The sequence below is a fragment of the Ptychodera flava genome, chromosome 2 (assembly GCF_041260155.1).
Source record: "Ptychodera flava strain L36383 chromosome 2, AS_Pfla_20210202, whole genome shotgun sequence".
NCBI classification, from domain to species: Eukaryota; Metazoa; Hemichordata; class Enteropneusta; family Ptychoderidae; genus Ptychodera; species Ptychodera flava.
In genome coordinates, this window is record NC_091929.1 from 49,454,167 (window position 1) to 49,479,224 (window position 25,058).

General features: G+C 38.0%; 1 protein-coding gene across 8 annotated transcripts in view; it reads right to left on the minus strand.

The window, feature by feature from the left end:
• LOC139122881 (zinc finger protein 493-like) overlaps positions 1-25,058 on the minus strand; it is a 127,813-nt gene that overhangs the window by 72,299 nt on the left and 30,456 nt on the right. The window contains exons 1-3 of one of the 8 annotated variants that reach the window (XM_070688777.1): positions 13,276-13,554; positions 7,388-7,510; positions 4,073-4,278 (exon numbers count right to left, since the gene is read on the minus strand). The exons of 1 other annotated variant lie outside the window; for it this stretch is intronic. In XM_070688777.1, coding sequence (XP_070544878.1) covers positions 4,073-4,278; positions 7,388-7,510; positions 13,276-13,408 — 462 coding nt within the window. In that variant the 5' untranslated portion in view covers positions 13,409-13,554. Of the gene's footprint in view, positions 1-4,072; positions 4,279-7,387; positions 7,511-13,275; positions 13,555-21,072; positions 23,603-25,058 lie in introns of those variants that run through there. 6 more of the 8 variants (XM_070688722.1, XM_070688758.1, XM_070688801.1 and 3 more) reach the window with 6 other exon arrangements.

The window sequence follows — 25,058 nt, forward strand, 5'->3', positions numbered from 1 at the left end:
ACGTCATTGGTGGTTTATTATAAAATGGGCGATTGGATTTTAGCAAGCGAAGTCAGCAATTCAATTGTCAATTGAACACGTGGGTCTAAGACTAAATTATGGAGAACACACTTTTGTCACATGAGGAAACTTTATTTTAACTCAAAAGCACTGCGATTGTATTTTCCATAAAATTTGAACGTGATGGCAGGGTTAAGGCAAAGGGAAGCTTGAAATATTGTGGGGACTGTAGAGTGGGTAAAGCGTAGCTAATGGAGGGCAGTGGTCAGCATAAGCAGTAGTAGTCCGTTTATTCAGTAATATTGGCCCCTAGCCAAAAAGTACAAAGGTATAGATATTACATGTGTCAGTCGCTAGTACGTAATAGAATGAGCAAACATGCAAGTCTGTCGCAAAAGGAAACGAAGAAAATGCATGATACAGAACTACATACATCATACAGAACTATTTACAGAATTATCCAAAAATTTGTGTCTATGATTTGTCGCATAAAATATGTATCTACTAAATTTTCGGAGAGTGTTTACTTTCTCTGATAAAAGAAGTGCCTTAAACTTGAACAAGACAGGGGGGTTGTAGTAGTAGTAAGGAATATATCGAGCTCTCAAATCGGAGTACTTCGGACTTACTAGCAAAAATGGAATTCATCTTCAACATCCTTCAAGGTGCATAGGTCACACAACCTACATGTATCTGTTAATAATCATTGCATTCATACGGTCTGAGGCCTAAATGGGTAAATCTGTGCCTCCAAAAGGAGCTCCAGTCTTTGAATGTTCTACCACATACTTCAAATAGATACGATCTGAGGTTTGAATGGACTACGCTTGCATCGTAAGACTGCTCTTTTGTGTGAATGTTTTACCATACTCTTTGCATATATGCAGTCTGTGGCCTGAGTGAATCAGTCTGTGCCACGTAAGATTGTGTTAAGTGCAAAGGTTTTATCACAATCTTTGCATTCATATGGTCTGAGACCTAAATGGATAAATCTGTGCCTCCAAAAAGAGCTACTGTCTTGGAATGTTTTACTACATACTTCACATTCATATGGTCTTAGGTTTGAATGGACCACACTGTGTGTTAAGACTGCTCTTATGTGTGAATGTCTTACCACACTCTTTGCATATAATGCGGTGTATGGCCTGAATGGATAATTCTGTGGCCGCATAAGATCGCATTTAAGTGCAAATTTTTTATCACAATCTTTGCATTCAACAGTCTGAGGCCTAAATGAGTAAATGTCTTCTTCCAAAAAGAGCTTATGTCTTTGAATGCTTTACAACATACTTCACATAGATACAGTCTGAGGTTTGAATGGACCACACTGTGCTTCGTAAGACTGCTCTTTTGGGTGAATGTCCGCCTACACTCTTTGCCCTGAAATTATTTGACACTCAAATGGACCTGTCTGTGCCTCCTAAGGGACTGTTCAGTTTTTACGGGGGGGGGGGGGGTGCAAAATCCGGGGGGGGGGGTGTCATCGCTTTTTCACTGGTAGGAAAGGGGGAGTCACCACATTTTCAAAAACATAATACCTACAATAAAGTTCAATTTATGCCATGGCAATGATCGACTCTCTTTACCGGTGGTCCACTATAATAAATTGACTTTATATAATGGCCCATGACCCTCTTAACAGGCGCCCCCTTTGGCGGCCCACTTCAATAAAGTTTACTTTATGTAATGGCCCATGACACTCTTTACAAGCTAGAATAAAGTTGCCTTTACGTAATGGCCCATGACATTCTTAACCGGAGGGCTGCCTTCGGTGAACAACTCCAATAAGGTTCACTTTATACAATGTCCATGGACATTGTATAAAGTGAATGAGTGAAGTTAAAAATTGCCTTACAGTTGTCCTTATTAACAGACGTTTGCATGGATGTGGTTGGGAAGTTTGTGCACTGGCATCTCTGCTACACGAATAAAGTGCGCCGTGTACCGGAGTTCAAAACCTAACCGTGCGGGTAAATTAGACATATGGGTTTTGGTTTCAGCTGTGGGGGGTCACCAATTTTTTTCGTGTTACAAAGGGGGGAGGGTCATCTTTTTTTTCACGAAAAATGCAGGAGGGGGGTCTATATTTTTTTAAACACCGGCGACAAGATTTTGCCGGCCCACCCAGGCCGTAAAAACTGAACGGTCCCTAAGATTGCTCTTTACTGTGAATTCTTTACCACGCTCCTTATATTCATACCGATACTTGCTGACACATGGAAGACAGTGGCTGAATTCATGTGTCGTCGTAAGATTGCTCTTTTGTGTGAATGCCTTACAGCACACTTTGCATTCTTATGGCTTGACAACAGAAAGGGATCAGTTTGTGCTGCCTGAGATTTCCATTGCGTGTAAACGCTTGTCCACACTCTTTGCATTCATATGGTCTGAGGCCTGAATGGATCAAACTGTGCCGCCTGAGAGTGCTTCTATCTTTGAACGTTTTACAACATACTTCACATTCATATGGTCTGAGGTTTGAATGGACAACACTGTGCCTGTCAAGACTTCTCTTTTGTTTGAATTTTTTATCACACTCTTTGCATTTATATAGTCTGAGGCCTGAATGGGTCACTCTGTGCTGCCTGAGATTGCTTCTATCTTTGAATGTTTTACCACATATCTCACATTCATGTGGTCTGAGGTTTGTATGGACCAAACTGTGTGTCGTAAGATTGCTTTTTCGTGTGAATGTTTTACCACACTCTTTACATTTAAATGGCTTGACACCCGAATGGATCAGTCTGTGCTGCCTAAGATTGCCCATACGTGTAAATGCTTGTCCACACTCTTTGCATTCATATGGTCTGAAGCCTGAATGGATCAAACTATGCACCCTGAGAGTGCTTGTATCTTTGAATGTTTTACCACACACTTCAAATTCATATGGTCTGAGGTTTGAGTGGACCAAACTGTGTGTTGTAAGATTGCTTTTTAGTGTGAATGTCTTACCACAGTCTGTATTGGTACATTCAAATGGCTTGACACCCGAATGGATCAGTCTGTGCTGCCTGAGATCGGCCTTACATGTAAATGCTTGTCCACACTCTATGCATTCATACCGTCTGAGGCCAGAATGGATCAAACTGTGCATATGCCCCCTGAGAGTGCTTCTATCTTTGAATGTGTTACCACATACTTCACATTTATATGGTCTGAGTTTTGAATGGACCACACTGTGTTTGTTAAGATTGCCCTTTTCTGTGAATGTTTTACAACACTCTTTACATTTAAATCTTTTGACTCCTGAATGGATCAGTCTGTGCCTCCTTAGATTGCCCTTACGTGTAAATGATTTTCCGCACTCTTTGCATTTTAATCGTCTTAGACCTGAATGGATCACACTGTGCTGCCTGAGAGTGCGTCTATCTTTGAATGTTTTACCACATACTTCACATTCATGTGGTCTGAGGTTTGTGTGGACCAAACTGTGTCTCCTAAGATCATGTTTTTGTGTGAATGTCTTACCACACTCTTTACATTTAAATGGTTTGACACCTGAATGGATAAGTCTGTGCTGCCTGAGATTGCCCTTACGTGTGAATGCTTTATCACACTCTTTGCATTCATACGGTCTGAGGCCTAAATGGATCAAACTGTGCTGCCTGAGATCGCTTCTGTTTTTGAATGCTTTACTGCAAACTTCACATTTATATGGTCTGAGGTTTGTGTGGACAAAACTGTGTCTCGTAAGATTGCTTTTTTGTGTGAATGCCTTACCACACTCTTTACATTTAAATGGCTTGACACCCGAATGGATCAGTCTGTGCTGCCTGAGATCGGCCTTACATGTAAATGCTTGTCCACACTCTATGCATTCATACCGTCTGAGGCCTGAATGTATCAGTCTGTGCTTCCTAAGGCTGTCCTCTTGAGTGAATGTTTCACCACAATCCATGCATTCATGTGGTCTGTTATTTCTTTCAATATTGCCATTTACTTTACATTTCCAGACTGATGTCGTCCCACTTTCTGAACAGAAATAAGACTCTTTTATTTGCAATGGGCAATCCTTTACAAGCCTTGTTTTCCAATCACCTCTTTCACACTCCTGGCTCTTATTACTGCATACCTGTACCAGTGCATTCTGTGAGTTATTTTCATCATTATTCAAATGACTCTCAGACAAACTGAAGGAATCTTTGTCCACTGTAGACTGGTTGTCAAAGAGATCATGCTGTTCAATTAAGTCTTCTCTATCGTTTTCTGTGTAAAGGCTGCCATATTCCAAAGTGACATGACCATTTTGGACAAGACTCTCTACAATCATTGATGCTCCTGTTTGTAGAGAGAAGGGAATAGAAAAGTGCATGAAAGTAATATTTGATACAAGAGCCACAGGATTTTACTGATTATTCTATGAGCAGTTGACAAAACTATAAAATTTTAACAGAATTATAGCTTTGTCACATTGATTAAGTCAAAGGGATGCATTTGTTGCAATCACGAGTAGGATAAATATCTGAGGTTGTAAGTTCCAATCTGATTGATCATTTACTGAATTTAATATAATGTTAAAGCCTAGGAAAGGACTTTTTATTGGACTCATGTAAATAAGAAAAAATATCACCAATGCCACTTTGCTCACATTTGGTCTGATATGGCAGGCCACAAAGTGAGTAACAATGACTAATTTACCCAATTTGTTTTTGACGAAAACGCAAAAATTTGTCCCAAATACACAAATACGAAATTTCACCACAATTTTTACACATCCAACAGAAGTGAACCCTACAATAAAGAATAAGCAGTGCAAAGCAGTGCAACAAAAACTCTGAGAAAAATGATTTTTTGACCAAAATGGGAAAAGTTGCCCTAAAAATACCACTTTGAAAATTTCTCAATAATTTGATTAAATCTAACCTAAATTACCTTTAAGAGCCTGCATACTAAGTTTCAACCAAAGCTGGCCTGTGGTTACAGAATTTTAGCAGTTCCCAGGATTTTCCTTTTTTTACCTAATTTGCATATTTGTGACACTCATATGTTCATTTTAGCAAATTAACATCTCCACCGCTGGGTGCAGCTGTGCATTAAATACTAAGATGGTAGGTGCTGCTGTTTTGGAATTTGTGAGGTGGACGGACATACATCTGCACATACATACCGGTACATACTAATGTACAAACATACATGTGTACATATAGATGCCGCCAACTTATCATGTATGGTCTCCTTGGTATCAATGTGAGCTAAAAATAAATGACAATGACGCAATTGTAATCCTTCGGAGAGTAACGCTAACTTCATGTAATTTCAGCATTTTAAATGTGTACATGTGGCAATTAATATTTGAAATGACAAAACCTTAATTACCATGATTTTAAAATGTACCATACATGTTGCTCCTTACACTAAGGGAAGAGGTCATTTTCAAACAGGCGGTACCGCCGGATACCTCCCGCGGTATACCTCTACTTCGCTTACCGGCAGGATTACCGCCGCTCAGAGACCGTGAATATTCATGAAAACTCATTACCGTGGACTGGAGGTGAAACATTAACACCTCTATTACACTAACGATCGAACTAACGACAGTAGAGGGGGGCCTCTACTGTCTATGACTAAACGCAGGTTGCAGTATGAGAGAGAGAGAGAGAGAGAGAGAGAGAGAGAGCGTACATCTTGGTCATATAAACAGAGTGAGTTGTAACTGTTGCGTAAAGGCATACATCTTGCATTACAGGAATCCAAGGGATGCAATCAAAAAGTTTTCAGTTAGCTCTTATAAATTCTTATGGCCAATTTTAAATAAATAAGAGACAACATTTTCTCAAGGTTTCTCTCACATCACAATAGGAGATTGTCCTCCCTATTGAAAATCTGGTGGGGGTTGGGCAAATGATAAATTATGCAATTTACAATTATGTAAATCCAGTTTTGGCCACACACCAGACAGACAGATATTTTAGTGACACTGGATACACTTTTGGCCTACAGTCCACATCATCCAATACCTATCCAGCGAAATCAGTAACTCTATAAAAAATACCGCAATTATACGGTGTCGCTCAAATTTGATCAGAATTGGTATATACCAGTATGGGTACCAAAGATCAACAATAAATGTTGTTTCTATCTGTTCAGTGCAGGAAAATTCTACGTTGATGTTATGACAATGATTTCTGCACAGTACAACCAGAAAAACAACAAGAAATATTTAAACCAGAAAAACAAGAATGACAAAAGTAATTAAGGTCTGAAACTTTAGGTACTGGAGGTCAACTTTAGCAACATGATATGCATAGCAGAAAGGCAGCTAGCCCCCCTTAGTCTGACCATAGACGGTCTTCCTCCCCTCTACTGACGGTCTTCCTCCCCTCTACTGTCTATGGTTTGAGCAGGTCTGTTAATATGTAACAGTTCATAAACAATGACAGGAAATGACTCAAGTCAGTGGAGTTGGCCTGTTTCAAGCCTGTTTCAGAATTTCGCTTTTTCTTACCTCATTTGCACATTTTTGACACTGACGTGTTCATTTGAACAAATTCACATCTCAACCCCTACATCTACCTGTACACCAAATACTGAGACGGTAGCTTTGTTGCTATGGGAGCCTTTGCGTGTGATGGACATACATCCGCACATACCCACAAATATACAGACACAACCGCCACTCAGACTCATCATATAAGCTCTTTTTGGTATTTATATATAAAACCAAATATGAGCTAAAAAGGATTTCAATAACCGAGCCAAGCTGGTGCAATGTTGTATGTTACCCCTCCACACAGTTATAGAGTTCAGCACAATCACATTTATTCATGATAGCATAAATCACACAAAAACTAAATCAAAGCAATGAATATGCTGCTATCTAAGCTTCAGACAGTCTACAGTACATTTCTGTCCACCGGCAGAGCTACCATTTACCGAGTGCAGAAAATGTAGCAGTGTCTCAATATGATTCAAAACTTACCAAACTAATTGTACCTTTTCACCCAGAGAAGAAATCTGGCTAACTCCACTAGGCTAGATCACTTCCAGAGTGTTGATTTTGACAGCTTTCACATGTTTGGACCAAATTGCATGTTTTTGGTCAAGCAAATTTATTTGATTACAATCCAATCAGTGTGATACATCTTCACTCAAAATATTGAGTGTGTAAATGTACATGTTGTGATTCTTGAGATTTTGGTGAGGACAGATCCAGTACAGTAAATATATGAGTTGGATTGATCACAGGAGATATTGCAATTGTCTCAGATACCAAACACCTATACACATACGGTACTTGTATGTAATGCAACAAGTATCCCATAGCAGCACTATCAAACACATATGCCAGTATGGCAGAAGTGAGCAAGCCTGAAATGCCGGCTCAAAGAAAGATGTACACTCACCACTGCTGTATCAACACACATGAAACCCTCACATAGAACTTTACCTGACATGGATGATGTGTTGTCCTGATTTTTCTGACATAAGGTGCTTGAAAGACTCTCAAACGATTTTCCTAAATCACGTAGTTGGTCAAACTGTCTAGCAGCTTTACAAATTGCTGAACATTCTGAGAAAATACAGAAAAATGTCACTTACATATTATGCCACACAGAATTGATGTATTGGTACTGCATAGCAGTAAAATTCATTGGGTCAAATGCACTGTGTCAGACACTTGAATGCATCTCAAGCCTCACATACAACTGAGGTAAAATTCTGGAGATATCTTATGTTTCATTTAAGCAATAAAACACACCCAGCGAAGGTATACCACAAGATTTTGACCAGTTCATGACATATGCACGAGCGATAGCAAGTGCACATATGAAGTGAAATGGTCAAATTGAATGGTATACCGTCACTGGGTGTGATTTATTGCTATTACTTTATATCATAACAGTATATTGAAATTATTGCACGGAATGTCAAAAATAATATAAGCTTATTGCCAATATGTCATGGTTCTCTTCGTCTCGACCAATCAGATCGTTGTATTTGTGCCATCAATTTACTGGTATGATATAGTTTACACAGCAATAACCCCGCCGCACGAGGGTATACACGAGATTTGGTACAATCCACAATGCTCCACATATAGCACGACCCGATAGGCAAGTGCTAGCAGATTGTACCAAAATTGAGTGGATGCCTGACTGTGGCAGGGGGTTATTGTACCTGGTATACTATATAAACATGTGTGTCTTTGTTGTCCTATTTGGGTATTTGCAAATTTTGTAAGTCTTTAGTTGAGGATGAATTTCACTTTGTCATTGAATGTCCAAAATACAGAACTTATTGAGATATTCTATTTTCATCCACAAGTTTGTATAATTCTGGCTTTCTTGACTGCAATGACAGAGAAAAGTTCATGTATATCTTTACTCACAAATATAAACAACCTCTTGCCAAATTTATTTCTTGTACTTTAGTTCCTCCCCCCAATAAAGTAAAGTAAAAATCTTTTCATTACTGTAAGCCCAAAATGCAGAAAACTGACGTGTGAGAGATGGAATGTTGGAAATTCAGTGCCCGAGACTGAACATTTTACAAGTTGGGATAACGTACACACATACTGCACAGTATCCTACGATAAAATACTGGGTACTCATTGCATTCATCAACACTGCATTTTATTTGCATGCAATGTGAACACTATACTCAAAAGTAACTGCTGCAGACACAGAAAATGGGTCAAGAGTTCAAATCAAAAGAAAAAGTAACAATTTTTTACGTAGATTTATATAAGCACAATAGTTCCGTCTTTTATGGCATGCTAAAAATGAATTTGTCCCTTTCCGACTATATACGTCTACCATTGTGTCACGACTTTCAGAAATGGTACAGTGAGGTTACAGGAGCTATTTTTGATGGATAATTTGGACATTAATTGCACTAGAAAACAAGCAGTTTTGAAATAATTAAGACGTGGAATGACAGCAACTGTGATTGTTGAGTGTATTGCCCAATGCATCAAGAGCTGGACGCCGACACTGCTAGTCACATTTTATGTCAACTTTTGTCGCAGTCGCCAGAGACATGTCATCCCATTGTTATTTTAAACTTCTTGGTCTACCGGAACATCACACCCTTGTCTATTACAGCCTAGACTTTGGGAAAGAATATCTGACATACTGACTGTTACGGTACTTTGAGGAAGTGTCACTTTATTTGTGTATGAATGAATGCTACCTTTATTTTAAAGAGCGGTAGGATATCTCGTCCTGACTCCCGTTGCACGAGTGCACGGTGTGCTGCTGTTGCCGCAATGCAATGATTTACATAACACCCAAATGTGCAATCTCAGAGATGGAGATGTCTTTCATCATCAATCCCAACTTATTTTCACCAAGAGGTGAGTTACAGACCCACACTTTATCTGTGTGTCAAAATTCGGACTTAGGTCTTTGAAATAAAGCGGACTGTTTTGGTTTTTCTGGAGGGTCTATGGTTTAGATTGGTATGTTCAAATGCACCAACGACAGGGCAATTTTTGAACATGCTGGTTGTACCATCACTGAGAGTGCTTAAACAGTATAATATAATATGATTTTTACAATCAGATATCACTTAGCGAAGTGTAACAGGTCTCTCATTTGTTGACACATTCCCAAAATAGTTTTTCACCCTTTGAGTGCCAAAATCAATTTACCGGTATGTCACTTTACAATTTTTTTTTTTCATATTTTTGCCTAAATGCTGATGAAGAACTGTTGTTGATGGCATGCAATGCAAATTTGGTTCCACATTATCAGTAAAATACCAGAAAAATTCAGAAAAATTGGTAGAATGTTGCACTAAAGATTACTGCACACAAAGGCTTTAAAATTCTGAAAATGTGCTCTACAGTGTATCATTTTGTTAAGCCTTATCCAAGTGCCGCAATTCACAATTCACATGCCACAGTGCACGATTCACGATTCATGTGCCATGATTTACAATTCATGTTCTGCAGTTTAAGCTAAAAACATTTAGTTTTCACTAAAATTTACTTTACTGATCATCTACACTGATAAATCACCATTAGGACTTCAACGTCTCCTTCTATATGCATGAAGTGGTGGCCTGTGATATGTGTGTTTATGAACTCTACATGTAAGGGTCCAACATTATTACAGTAGTGGACTGGATAGGCATTACGGTACACTGAAGGAGGGCCATTATTTTTCAAAATGGCGGCGTGCATAAAATAGTGACCCTTCAAAAGTGTTTTCAAGAAAAAAGTTACCCTCCTTGATTTTCATGCGCAACTGAAACTGGCTACTGATTTATAGGCCAAGTAGTGAAATCGAGGTCAAAGGTCACTATGGTCATGTGACATTTTATCAGGAAAATTTTATCCCATACTTATTCCTGTCCACAAAATCAGACCTCCGGTTCTATTGGCTAACCTTGAATTAGATACATGCATATCAGTGTTCTCCACAAATGAAAATTAAAGGCGGGCGGCTAATTAGCATATTTATTTGCATAATATTTGCATACAATTTACATATCACCAGGGCTATTCACAAGGCATTCCAGTGATGAGATATACTTCTGACATTTTTAATATTTTTCTCCATTCAGCAGTGATAAATGGCAAGCTATACAATTTACTTTTAAATCCTTTTTATTTACATTAAATAAATAATAAAACATCAAAAGTGAAAAAAAAACATTGAACTAATACAAACAATACACAATTTAGTAAATATATTGCACAATACCAACATGAAAATTCAAAAGTAGGCCTATATGAGAAGTAATCAGTGTTCGGAATAATCGGTGGCAAATGGTGGCACGTTTTCATATGATCCTCTGTTACTATATGATTGTCTGTAGCCCGATTGGTAAAGCCATGCATTAGGGGAAGGCTGCATTAACTTGCATGGTACCTGAAACCCGAGTTCTTGCCAGACCAACTCGGGTGACAAACAGAAGACTTTTAATCCCCAAGGTGTGAATGTTCCATTGTTATGTTTATCTAATCCAGCTGGTGCCATTGTAGTGCCATTGTAGGAAAGGCAGGTCTGTGAAATTGATCCTCTAGGGAAGTCGGGTATTCCTAAGTTAATGGAGCCTTCCCGTAATGGAACGTCTTTTTTACGTGCGGCATCCATGACAAGTTGATACGGGACTGAATATTTGCACTTAGTTACAATGCGGAGTCAGCGGAGCATGCCTGCAGAGAAACATACGTTGACTTTAAAACTCTATTCATAATAAAGAGAGGTCCGAAAAAAAATGATACCAGGTATTTCCACGAGAAAGATTTGAAATTTCATCGACTCATAGTTTAGCAACCATACAAAACCTTGACAACTGCGCGGCATAGGCTGCCATGCATGTGGAGCACGCTGGCGCTCTTGATCTCGATCACACGCGACCTTTGAACTATACAGTACCGAACCGTATGTACATAGCTGCTGTATTCAGATGATCACACGAATGATGATTTTAGCTCGTGCAGTTTCTTTTTACTTCATTTCATTGTGCCTTTAATATTTTAAAACAGTCACGGATTTTGAAACTTGATCAAACGCAACTGCTTCTCAAAGTCAATCGAGTGAATCGCATGCAAGTTACGAATGCGTGACAGGAAGTGACACACATGGCTTCAACGTCATGTGGACGTACACGGATCTCAAAATGGCTAACTCGGCTCGGATACGCAACGACCTGAACACGCAAAGTACCATACTTTTTTGCATCTGATATTTGTGTCAACAAATCGTACGATTTTAGCCACATCTGATCGAAATCACTTTTCCTGACCTTCGGATCCTTACAAGTACGAGACATTGGCGGCAATGGTAGTTGCCTATAGTATAGATGCTTTGACTGAGTGCCCGCTGGCAAAAATGCAACACTGAGCCTTGTACCGTGTCCGTTGTATGAAATGGACGGTGTCTGTACAGTACGGTCGGCAGCTTAACACATTTCAAGCTTTTTGAATTGAAGTCTTAGCGAATGTTCATCGGCACTACGGCCGTTTCACACTAAAAGCTCGCTGAAATAAAAGCGTGACAAAATCGCCGCTGAGAAACAATAGGTCTTCAACCACATTTACTAAAGAGTATCGGCGGATATGAAAGAGATCGGGCGAAAAAATAAAGGATCGGGGCCGATCCTGTTAAACGGCTTGGGGAGAACATTGAGGATTGCATGCAGTCGCAAAACAAACCGACAGATGTGTGAACGGCCCCTCTTTATTACACGACGTTGTCATGTCAGTTGCTGTCATTTTTATACAATAGGCTTTCAGATATTGTTCGGACAACTGACTGTGAAAACAGTTTAGGCTACAGAAAACAAAGGTGGGCGGGCGAGATAAAAGGTGGGCGGCCGAGATTAAAGGTGGGCGGCGACAAAAAGAAGCCGGGCGCACCGCCCGTCAAAAACCCCTCGTGGAGAACACTGTGCATAATTAATGAGGTACAAGATGATGTAAGGATCAAAGATCAGGGGCAACCCCAAAATTTAGTTGTGCAATTTGGTTCCATACCAGTCATTCTTCAATAGACACTAGCTGTCCAGGACCCTTATAAATGAGAAGATAGCTGCAGAGGTGTAGGGCAGGTCAAAGGTCATATAAAATTCTGAAAAATAGTACTTTAGTTATTTTCTCCTCAAATTGACAGGGCCTGTGACTTTGAAACTTGGCACATGTTAATCTGGCCCTATGGTCCACAAAGAAAATGTGAAGAAATTTGATTAATCAATTTTGATGTGAATGAGGGCAATTTTAAAGCTGAAATCTGAGATGGCAACAGCTGGGGGAAAGGTTTAAATATACCGTAATTGATGTGGACACATAGGGAGATGTCATTGTTTAATGCTCAAGAAAATTGGGGCCCATATCGTTTTTCCCTTAAAAAATCTGAAGGACCACTATTTTCAATTTTGAGAAAGACCAGCCCTCCCTTCCTATGATTTCTGTCCAGTCCCTTAATGTAATTAACTTGACCCTACGTGTAGGATTTGTATTTACACTAGTAATATTACAGGCCACTACTTCATGCATACCGGTATAAAGACGCCTTTGAAGTCCTGATGGTGATTTATTAGTGTCCATGAATCGATAAAATTAATCTTGTTAAGCTGTGATGTCCGATAATTTTACGAAGTGTCTTTTGCCCCGCGCGTGGCAATAGCCAACTTGGCTATTGCCACACATGATTGATAGTACCGGTAAGTTTTCGTCGATTATGATGCCGCGGTTCAATTGTCGGTCCAAGAACAGAGAGCAGAAGTAGGCAACCATATATTATTTCACGGACAGAATACTCTGTGATACTCTATAGACCCATGGGGACTACTTTATGGGGTTGACATACATGGTGGAGTAAATACCTTTAGGACTGAACAGAATGTCACATGTATATCTGTCATCACTGGAGACAGTGTTGTTGTTACTTGTCTGTTGATGTTGCTCTCGATCGCGAACAGTTGTGCTGTTATTGTTCATTATTTCCAACGATGTCATCTTGATACCACGATTCCTGTCGCTCAAACCCTTAAAAGACGTGGAAATGCTCCGGAAATGTAATCATTGGTGAAAATTACAGAAGAAATGGCTATTTGCAGCTCTGTAGAACGATGACCCAGCTGCGCCAGGATGCTGAAGTTGGACTCAGTTTCGGATTCGGTTTCGGATTCGATAAACTGAGAATAGTTTTATATTTCCAGCTTAAGTTATTATTTTTTCGAAGGATATGTTAACTACTGATGCACAAGGAGATATTTTGACTAGATCACCTTACTGCACATGTAGCATGTATTTCATGAAATAAATGTTTCGCACATAATCATAATTTATACAGTTTAAAAAACAAAACACTTTAGGCAACAGAGCAAGAAACTATAGTGCATGAACACACCAAACAAAACTGCTGGAAAATTAGTCAAAAGTTACTACTTTTGAGCAATTGTGGGCATTATGCAGTTTAGACTATTCAAGCTAACAGTACTTCGCACGATACAAAGAAATGCATTCAATGCAATCTTTTATTACACAACATATTAACTGATAGTTTAGTCCGGGAGTTTAGTATGGTACATTCAAAATGAAATCTATGTAGAACAGCATCAACCAAAACATCAAAGTATTACAGCACATTAGCATTATACCATGTGACACAGATTGTGACATATAAACAAATTAAAGTATAAATGTTTTGTAAATGTCGTTTTCCTTGCCCGACACTTCATTTCAATTTCGATTTAAAGTGCTTTGAAGTTTTCTGTAATTTCTATTTATTAACTATTTTAATTATGAACATACACACTTAATTTATGCTTTAAAATAAACACAAAATTTGCTCTTGATGACAAGTATTTATCTTTGCATACAAAAGTACTGCGGACTATTTTATTTTCACTGGAATTTATTTTAGCTGAAAACATATTTCTTGTGTCTTATTTCAAACAATGAGCATGTCCATATATATAAATGATTACAGAATTGGGAAAAATGATACGAAAATGGTGACATCAAGAAAATTCATTTATGGGTTAGACCGTGAGGATACATTTCTGTACAAAGAAACTCAGATTAGTAGACTGAATTTATCCATCTTCTCCTCAAGCCAGAAGTGAAGTACACAAAATTATACACCTTACGTATCATTAAGTTTTCACTCATAGAAATCCTTTTCATCAAACTGGTGATTTCCTTTCTAAGCAAAGCGTCAAAAGTGTCAATCGCATTATATACGAACATATGTACTGGTGCGACTAGCATTATTGTAAGCAACTTTCAATTGTTTCAGGGCGCTTATATTATAGCTGACCCATAAATTACCACCATACAATTGATAACAATGTGTTTTAAATAATTTACACTTAACACTCTGAGAACACAAAGAAAATTTTCTCAAAAGCATGTTAACAGAGATAAAAAGATCTCCTCTCAGACGCTCGATATTAGAATTGTCACTACTATTTGCCAACAGATAGCTGAGGTGTTTTTGCCTATTAACAAATCGCAGTTTAACTTCATTGAGATAAAAATATGTTCAATCATACATCGCTTGAAAGTTATACACATACATACAGTTTTCTCTGTATTGAAAACAAACTCATGAATATTGCCATAATTGCTACATATATATTTAAAAGTTTCTGAGTTCCTTTCACTGATGGGCTTATCAGACATATATCATCTGCATTCATCAGATGGTTAACAAAAATATCACCGCTGTTGCAACCATACCTTAGAATTAATCAATGTATGGCTCAGATGGTCCATATACACATTGAAAAAAATTGGGGACAAGACATCACCCTGCTTCACACCATTTTTAACAGTAAAACGTGTTGAAATACAGGAGCCCCATTGAATAGAGATTTTCTGCGTTCTATACCAGGTTAAAAGGTGTCTCACATAACAAATAGGAACATTACGGTTGATCAGTATCTTGAATAATGACCAGTGATTCACACGATCGAAAGCTTTAGAAGCATCCATAAAAGTAACGATAATATTGCTACCCTGACTTCTATAATAGCTAATGACCTCTTTCAGGACAAACATACATATATATATGCACATATCTGTCATATACCTTTCTTTCATGAATTTGACTTTGTTTGATACCGTCTACTTACTGTCTGTTCTGTGCTGTTTTGTGTCTATGTTTACAACTATTGTCTTACGAATGCTGACCTAGTGTTATTGGCTTATGGATTGGTATGATTGCGATTATTATACACATATCAGTAGAATGACAAGTTTTAAAACCAAATTGGTACGGTGAAGATCCAAGAAACGACTCAATCTTATTCAAAATGACTAATTCAAAAACTTTCAAAGTAATAGAAGACAGAGCAATCGGGCGATAGTTGTTTTTATCGCTTATGTTTCTGTTCTTATCCTTAACAATGGGCACCAACGAAACTTCAGATAATCTAGGAGGACATACATTATGATTAAGCGTTGAGGTGAGACACATGCTCAAAAGTACAATCAACTTATTACTAGCATATAAAAAACACTCAGATGAGAGAGAGAATCTGAACCAGCAGATTTCCCTTGTTGTAACTTGTCAATGGTGTTGCGAACATCATTAGGTGATACAAAACTCACATGATCAAGGTTGCAATTGTCACACAAATTCTTTGTCTCTAGCCGAGTGAACCACATTTAAGAGATCACTAAAATGGTACCGCCACATTTCAGAGATATTGACATCACCACTACAGTCGTCTACAGTATTGGGTCTAGGCGGGGTCTTTGCATTGATTCTGTTGATGGACTGCTAAAATGAATTACAATTACCAGTAAATAAACTATTCGCAGCTGCATCAGCTTTGATTTGCTCCTCATTACGTCTGCAACTTCTTAAGGCATATTTAAATCGCGCATGCGTACGACGCTTGAAATAAAATAGGGGCCCATTTCTGGGTTTTCTACAGTTTAAATGCAGCCCGAGCGACAGCAATGTATGTCTTTGTATGAGAGCTCATTAAATATGCAAACTAACAATTTATTGAAATGATACTTCTGGATATCATCACACAGTACATACTACAGTACTGACAGATCAACATCTGTACCACTTTTCATAAAATCTAATGCAGTATTTCTGGACAAAGCCCACTAATAAGCAAAGTGCATTAAATATGCAAATTAGCAATTTATTGACATGATAACTCTGAATGTCATCATACACTAGATATTGCAAAACTGAGAGATCAACATTTTCACCACATTTCATAAAGTTTAATGCAGTATTTCTTGAAAAAGTCCACTAATTAGGATAGTTCAGTGAATATGCAAATTAACAACTAATTAACGTAATACTCTGAAAGGTAATAAGTCGGCCATTTTTCATGAACTTTGTTTGGTACGAGATACTGTGTATATTGTTTGACATGTTGAAAGACACTGAATGAATGTGTGACCATGGTATTACAATATTGACCATGAAATGACCCCGGTTTAAGACACAATAAATGAAACAATGGCGAGAATGAATAAATGGTCAAACAATATACCGGTAAGTAGTATCCAGTATCAAACAAACTTGATGAAACATGGCCGACTTTGTTTCTCTAAGTGTCTTAATTTTGGTGCAGTATTGCTAGACATACCGGTATGTAATAATTATGAGTGTTCATTAAATTTATTGACATGATACTTCTGAATGTCGTCACAAAGTACATATTACACTACTGACAGATCAACATCTGTACCATGTTTCATAAAATGTAATGCAGTATCTGGACAAAGTCTACTAATGAGCAATGTTCATTAAATATGCAAATTAGCAACTAAATATTGTAATACTCTTGAGTGTATTTCTGGGGTGTCTTTGCACACTATTGTAGGACTGTTCTGAAGTGTTTGATAAAGATTGTTGCAGTATTTCTAGACATATCACCATTATTATAAAAATTCATAAAATATGTGAATTAGCAATTGATTACTATATGTTATTGTATGCTATTAGAACAGCGTTTTACCTATATCTGTACAAAGTTTTATTACATTTGGTGTTGTCTCAACAGAAACAAAGCTCTAAGCACTAATTATGCAAACTAGTGTATGTATGTACACGCACATGCATACGTACATATGTACCGTACATACGTATGTACATACAAACATTCATAAATACATCTGTGACGAGCAAATCAGAGAAGTTGGTGTTGTCTCTTTTATTGGTATTTTGTTGGATAACAATCCTTTTGTTCTGAACATATTGACAAGATAATAAGATTATTCAAATGAAATGTGAAATTTTGTACAGGGTCAGATCCATTTTACCTTTACACATTTGTTACTTTAGTACAATGCATTTATACTTTCCCATATGAGCTACGGTGTAGAAGCTTGGGGAAGTGCTCACTCTAAAAGCTTAAACATTATGCTTAGCAGCCCAAACATTGTTTGAACTTTTGTGTTCAAATCAACCACAGACCACTCAGCTCCTTGTTTCACTCAACTTAATAATTTAGAGGTTTTAAACTCTGTAAATTCCTCCTATGCTAGGTTCCTTGGTTCACATCTTGATTCACAAGCATTCACAACATACATTATCAGATTACTTCAGTGTCAATCGTCATGACTATAATAGTAGATATTACCAACTTCAAAACCTATGTATATACCGTGCAATGACAAATTCAGGCCAGTTTGCAGTTTCTATTTCAGGAGCAACAGTTTGGAACAACATTTCTGGTCATATTAAGTCAACAAACTACATCACTTCATACAAACCTTCAGACAACATTTGATCATTCAGTAACAGGTGATTTATTTTATATAGATGTAATTTCACTTTTGCCATATAGTAGTTTAGTGATTTTCTATGACATTGTAATTAATTCAGTGTTTTTCTTCTTTTTCTTTAGAGAACTATTTCTTATTGTTATCATTTGCCCTCTTTACCAACTTTGATTTTCTGACAAGTTTTCATGAGGAGTTTTGGCTACCCTAGCTGTAAGTTATTTCCTGATTTCCCATTATCCTCCCTAATTGTTATTTACTCCCTCTCAATTTCATGTGTTACGTAACTGCTTTTTCAAATCGGATAAATAAACCAATTATAATCCATCCATCCATACATACATGATACATAAATACTAGCCCTCCAAGTATGGCAAATTGTCTGGCTTTGGCTATGCTGCAGAGTTGGGAATGGGTCTGGCAAAAGCCGGACACTTTTGCCATACTCTTACTGGTAGGGCCACATACATATATGCATGCATACATATGTACGTACACACATACATACATATACAGAGTAGCGCTGGACAGATACCAATTCCAATAGCTTTCATGGACTACAGTGGGTAAAAACGATCGATTAGCCAAACAATGGTATCATAATGATATGTTTCAAGGAAGGATATCAATACGATATAATAACATATGACGGAATGACCAGAAAATATGTTACTACTGAGTTTTTATTAACTGTACGTTTTTCTTCTCTATCGCATATGTATTTTGATGATAACTTCATTAAAAACAAATTCTCTTAACAGTCCAGCAAGCATTTAAATATAAATACATTTCAAGAGTTCTTAAAACAAAAATTGGGGAACATGCCACAAAAATACAAAATATGCAAATTTCACTACAATTTGAATAGTCATCCCTGTGCAACAGCATACCACACTTCTCAGCTAGTACAATCTTCACATTTATTTGGTCTGATATTTGAGTGCAAATGTTGTATTGTAAACTTGACATACATGTGGTATGATACACAAATGGATCATCTGTATAACCTAAAAGTACGTGACTATGAAGGTGTTATCACACTTTTCACATTCCAATGGTTGAGATGTAAGTGGATCAATATGTGCCTTATAACGATAAGACAACCCTTTAGTGTGAATTATTTACCACACTCAGTCCATTTGTATGGACTGACATCAGAGTGACTCAATTGGTGAGTCCTAAAATAACCCTTTTGTGTGAATGTCTTACCACATATGAACTGAGGTTTGAATGGTACACAATGTGCATGCTAAGACGGCCCTTACGTGTGGATGTCTTACTGCATACTCTGCATTTATTTAGTTATTTATTTTGAACTCCAACACAGATATGATACAGTTTAAAACCATATACATCCGCACTTACATGAGGATTTTAGTTGAAAAAAACATACAACATGTTATTACAGACAAGAAAATTACAATAAAAACACAAAACTAGAACAAAGAATAAAATCAAAAGCAAACGCTTTTAGCTTTTCTGTTGCAGCAGAAATATAAAAAATTGGCAGACATTGATAAAAAACTATAGCCTTGTAATGTGATTAAAAACTGAATTGCTGGTAAATTAAACTCTACCACCAAGTTCATAAAATGTCCTTTCCTGTCTACCCCGGTAGTTGATCGTCCTGGAATGTGTAAATTGAAAATTGGTTGGCAATCAAGAAGGGCATTAACTGATGTGTGTACAAACCGCGGTCAAAATGAGTGCGCCTTTTAGACAGCATTGGCAAATATAAAACATAGCTCATCATATGAATAATCATCAAATCTTACTTTTACAAGATAACACACATATCTAATAAAGTTGTGCTGTAAAGCTTCTAGCTTGTGTGACTGAGGCCTACTCAAGTTTAGTTCTGACGAATGTTTTGTAAACTATTAGCAATGCATCCACCTACAACTTTTCACCAAAACTTTTTAGCATGCCAAGTAGTCTTAGAGCATCAGTGATAATGGAAACAACGTGAGTTGAAAAAGTTGGAAAACTTGGTGTTTATTGTCACCCCCAGACCACTGTAATTATGAACTGTCTCCAAATTCTGTGCATCAATATTATAAACGCTGTCGATTGGCAATCTTTCAAATGAAAGATGAAGTACTACAGACTTGGCATTATTAAGGTGTATTTTCCATTTCTTAGACTATATGGACAAGTAATTGATATCCTCTTATAACATTGAATAGTATTCACACTAAGCATTATCTTAAACAACATCAGATTGTCTGTAAAGCCTAAGGAGCCAATTCAAAATTGCCAAATATAACATTTAAGTAAAAGATGGCACATACCGGTATGTATTGACACGTGAATGGATCAGTCTGTGCTGCCTAAGATTGCCCTTACGTGTAAATGCTTTATCACACTCTTTGCATTCATATGGTCTGAGGCCTGAATGGATCAAACTGTGCACATTGAGATTGCTTCTGTTTTTGAATGCTTTACTGCATACTTCACATTCGTATGGCCTGAGGTTTGTGTGAACCAAACTGTGTCTCGTAAGATCACGTTTTTGTGAGAATGTCTTATCACACTCTTTACATTTAAATGGTTTGACACCCGAATGGATCAGTTTGTGCTGCCTAAGATTGCCCTTACGTGTGAATGCTTTATCACACTCTTTGCATTCATATGGTCTGAGGCCTGAATGGATCAAACTGTGCACATTGAGATTGCTTCTGTTTTTGAATGCTTTACTGCATACTTCACATTCGTATGGCCTGAGGTTTGTGTGAACCAAACTGTGTCTCGTAAGATCACGTTTTTGTGAGAATGTCTTATCACACTCTTTACATTTAAATGGTTTGACACCCGAATGGATCAGTTTGTGCTGCCTAAGATTGCCCTTACGTGTGAATGCTTTATCACACTCTTTGCATTCATATGGTCTGAGGCCTGAATGGATCAAACTATGCATATGCCCCCTGAGAGTGCTTCTATCTTTGAATGTTTTACCACATACTTAACATTTATATGGTCTGAGGTTTGAATGGACCACACTGTGTTTGTTATAATTGCCCTTTTCTGTGAATGTTTTACCACACTCTTTACATTTAAATCGTTTGGCTCCTGAATGGACCAAATTGTGTGTACTAAGATCGCCCTTTTGTGTGAATGTTTTACCACACTCTTTGCATTCATACAGTCTGAGGCCTGAATGGACCAAACTGTGCATATGCCCCCTGAGAGTGCTTCTATCTTTGAATGCGTTACCACATACTTCACATTCATATGGTCTGAGATTTGAATGGACCACACTGTGTTTGTTAAGACTGCCCTTTTCTGTGAATGTTTTACCACACTCTTTACATTTAAATCGTTTGACACGTGAATGTATCAGTTTGTGCTTCCTAAGATCGCCCTTACGTTTAAATGCTCTTCCACACTCTTTGCATTCATATGGTCTGAGGCCTGAATGGATCAAGCTGTGATCCCTGAGATTGCTTCTGTCTCTGAATACTTTACTGCACACTTCACATTCATATGGTCTGAGGTTTGTGTGGATCAAAATGTGTCTTGTAACATTGACATTTTTTGTGAATGTCTTACCACACTATTTACATTTAAATGGTTTGACATCCGAATGGATCAGTCTGTGCTGCCTGAGAGCGCCCTTACGTGTAAATGCTTTATCACACTCTTTGCATTCATATGGTCTGAGGCCTGAATGGATCAAATTGTGCCCCCTGAGAGTGCTTCTATCTTTGAATGCTTTACCACATACTTCACATAGATATGGTCTGAGGTTTGAATGGACCACACTGTGTTTGTAAAGATTGCCCTTTTCTGTGAATGTTTTACCACACTCTTTACATTTAAATCGTTTGACACGTGAATGGATCAGTCTGTGCTTCCTGAGATCGCCCTTACGTGTAAATGCTTTATCACACTCTTTGCATTCATATGGTCTGAGCCCTGAATGAATCAAACTGTGTACATTGATGGTGCTTCTATCTTTGAATGCTTTACCACATACTTCACATTTATATGGTCTGAGGTTTGAATGGACCATACTGTGTTTGTTGAGTTTGCTCTTATGTATTAATGTTTTACCACATTCTTGGCATTCATATGGTCTGAGATTTACGTGGTCCAAACTGCTCTTTTGTGTGAATGTCTTACCATACTCTTTGCATTCATACCGGTATGTGCTGACATGTGCATGAGAGTGGCTTCTTTTATGTGTCCAAAGATTGCCCTTACGTATAAATGCTTGCCCACACTCTTTGCATTCATATGGTCTGAGGCCTGAATGGATCGAACTATGCCCCCTGAGAGTGCTTCTATCTTTGAATGCTTTACCACATAATTCACATTCATATGGTCTGAGGGTTGAATGGACCAAACTGTGCCATCGGAGACTGCTTTTTTGTATGAATGTCTTACCACACTCTTTGCATATATGCGGTCTATGGCCTGAATGGATAAGTCTGTGCTGCATAAGACTGTGTTTGAACGCAAATGTTTTATCACAGTCTTTGCATTCATACGGTCTGAGGCCTAAATGGGTAAATCTGTGCCTCCAAAAAGAGCTACTGTTTTGGAATGTTTTACCACATACTTCACATAGATATGGTCTGAAGTTTGAATGGACCACACCGTGCTTTGTAAGACTGCTCTCTTGGGAGAATGTCTTATCACACTCTTTGCCCTGAAATGGTTTGACACCCGAATGGATCAGTCTGTGCTGCCTGAGAGTGCCCTTACGTGTAAATGCTTTATCACACTCTTTGCATTCATATGGTCTGAGCCCTGCATGGATCAATCTATGCCCCCTGAGAGTGCTTCTATCTTTGAATGCTTTACCACATACTTCACATTTATATGGTCTGAGGTTTGAATGGACCACACTGTGCCTACTAAGATGAGCCTTTTGTGTGAATGTCTTACCACACTCTTTACATTTGAATCGTTTGACACGTGAATGTATCAATCTGTGCTGCCTGAGATTGCCCTTACATGTAAATGCTTTTCCACACTCTTTGCATTCATATGGACTGAGGCCTGAATGTATCAGTCTGTGCTTCCTAAGACTGTCCCTTTGAGTGAATGTTTCACCACAATCCGTGCATTCATGTGGTCTGTTATTTTTTTCAACATTGCCATTTACTTCACATTTCCAAACTGATGTCATCCCACTTTCTGAACAGAAATAAGACTCTTTTATTTGCAGAGGGCAATCCTTTACAAGCCTTGTTTTCCAATCATCTCTTTCACACTCCTGGCTCTTATTACTGCGTACCTGTACCAGTGCATTCTGTGAGTTATTTTCATCATTATTCAGATGACTCTCAGACAAACTGAAGGAATCTTTGTCCACTGTAGATTGGTTGTCAAAGTGATCATGCTGTTCAGTGAAGTCTTCTCTATCCTTTTCTGTGTAAAGGCTGCCATACTCCAAGGTGACATGACCATTTTGGACAAGACTCTGTATGATCATTAATGCTCCTGTTTGTAGAGAGAAGGGTATAGAAAAGTGCATGAAAGCAGTATTTCTCACAAGACTGGAGTTAAGCTGCTACATCAGAAATATCAATTTTTTTTATTTCAAAAGCAATAGACAAAACTTCAAATTGGTAAAATCTGATGATTTATCACATGGAATAAGTTGAAGGGATGTTTTTGTTGTATTCACAATAGGAATAAATATTTGACGATGTAAGTTAAAATCTGACTTATCATTTCCTGAATTTACTGTCAAAGACCAGGAAAGGACTGCTTATTGGACTCATGTACCAATGACACTTTGCTCACATTTGGGTTTGACATGGCAGGCCACAGTGAGTAATTAAGGGGGAGACCCACATTCGCAGACACTTTTCTTTAACCTGATTTTTCACCACTAAAATGAAATCTTTAACCCAACATGTAGTATATGTTTGGGTAGGTCGACAGTTGAAGATTATAAAAATTGTGAGAATATTTCAAAACCTGATTGCATGTGTTTGTTTTGCTCAAAAATGTGTGTTTTTGAGTTTTTTCACTTAAAAAAGTGTAAGTACGAGAGGGTGATGGCCATTGGTGAGCCGTTTACTGCAATCGATAGCAGGGTAAGGTGTGTAAAAAACCGTGTCTTGGATTTTTGATACTCCGCTTTGTTTTTGCACAATTAGCCTTGAAAGTGAGAAGTGGTGGATTCTGAATAAATTAACGGCTTTTGTCAACGTTTGTCGCGATATCTTTTGTTTTCGGAACATTATCGGAATTCTGAGACACATTTTTGTAGAAACAGTCACTAACTACAACCTGTGCAAAGATAAGGCTAATCCGTCGACGTGGCGCCAAGTTACACTCTCCAGAAGTTGCGATACATTGCCAAAAACGGAACGGAGTAAATCGCAGAAATGTGTATGAGACCCTTGGAGTCGCACAAAGTCTGCTAAAATTCCGGTTCGCTCACATTTTCGGTGGAAATTCCCAGCCCATAATGAAGTACAGGACTTTTTACACAATTGTATGAATTTGTGGTATGAATGAAATTATACATGACGTGAAAATGGGAAGAAAATGAACACTGAAACGGCCAGTTCGCGGCGTAAGCGTTAGGCTTTATTTACACAACTGTCATTCCGAACAAAATCTGGGGATAATCTTCTCGCTAAATACAAACTAGTGTATTAACTGTGCACTGTAGTGTACAAGTTAAAATTTGATTATCAAGCGAAGAAATGGCTGGCTGCATATATACTTCGTAAAATTATGTGATTTTGCATGCCAAGTCCGTTGACATTGTGTTTTCCTCTCTTTTGGTTGCGCAATCGTCACCGCGTTTTTAGCTTCCTGCCCGGAGAGAGACAAGTGACAATGAATTTACAATGTGGTACATACCGACAAAGACGAATTCATTCAGACGCCGTGTTACGTACGTTAGCTTTTACGTTCCGTACTGCATATTGAAGTACGA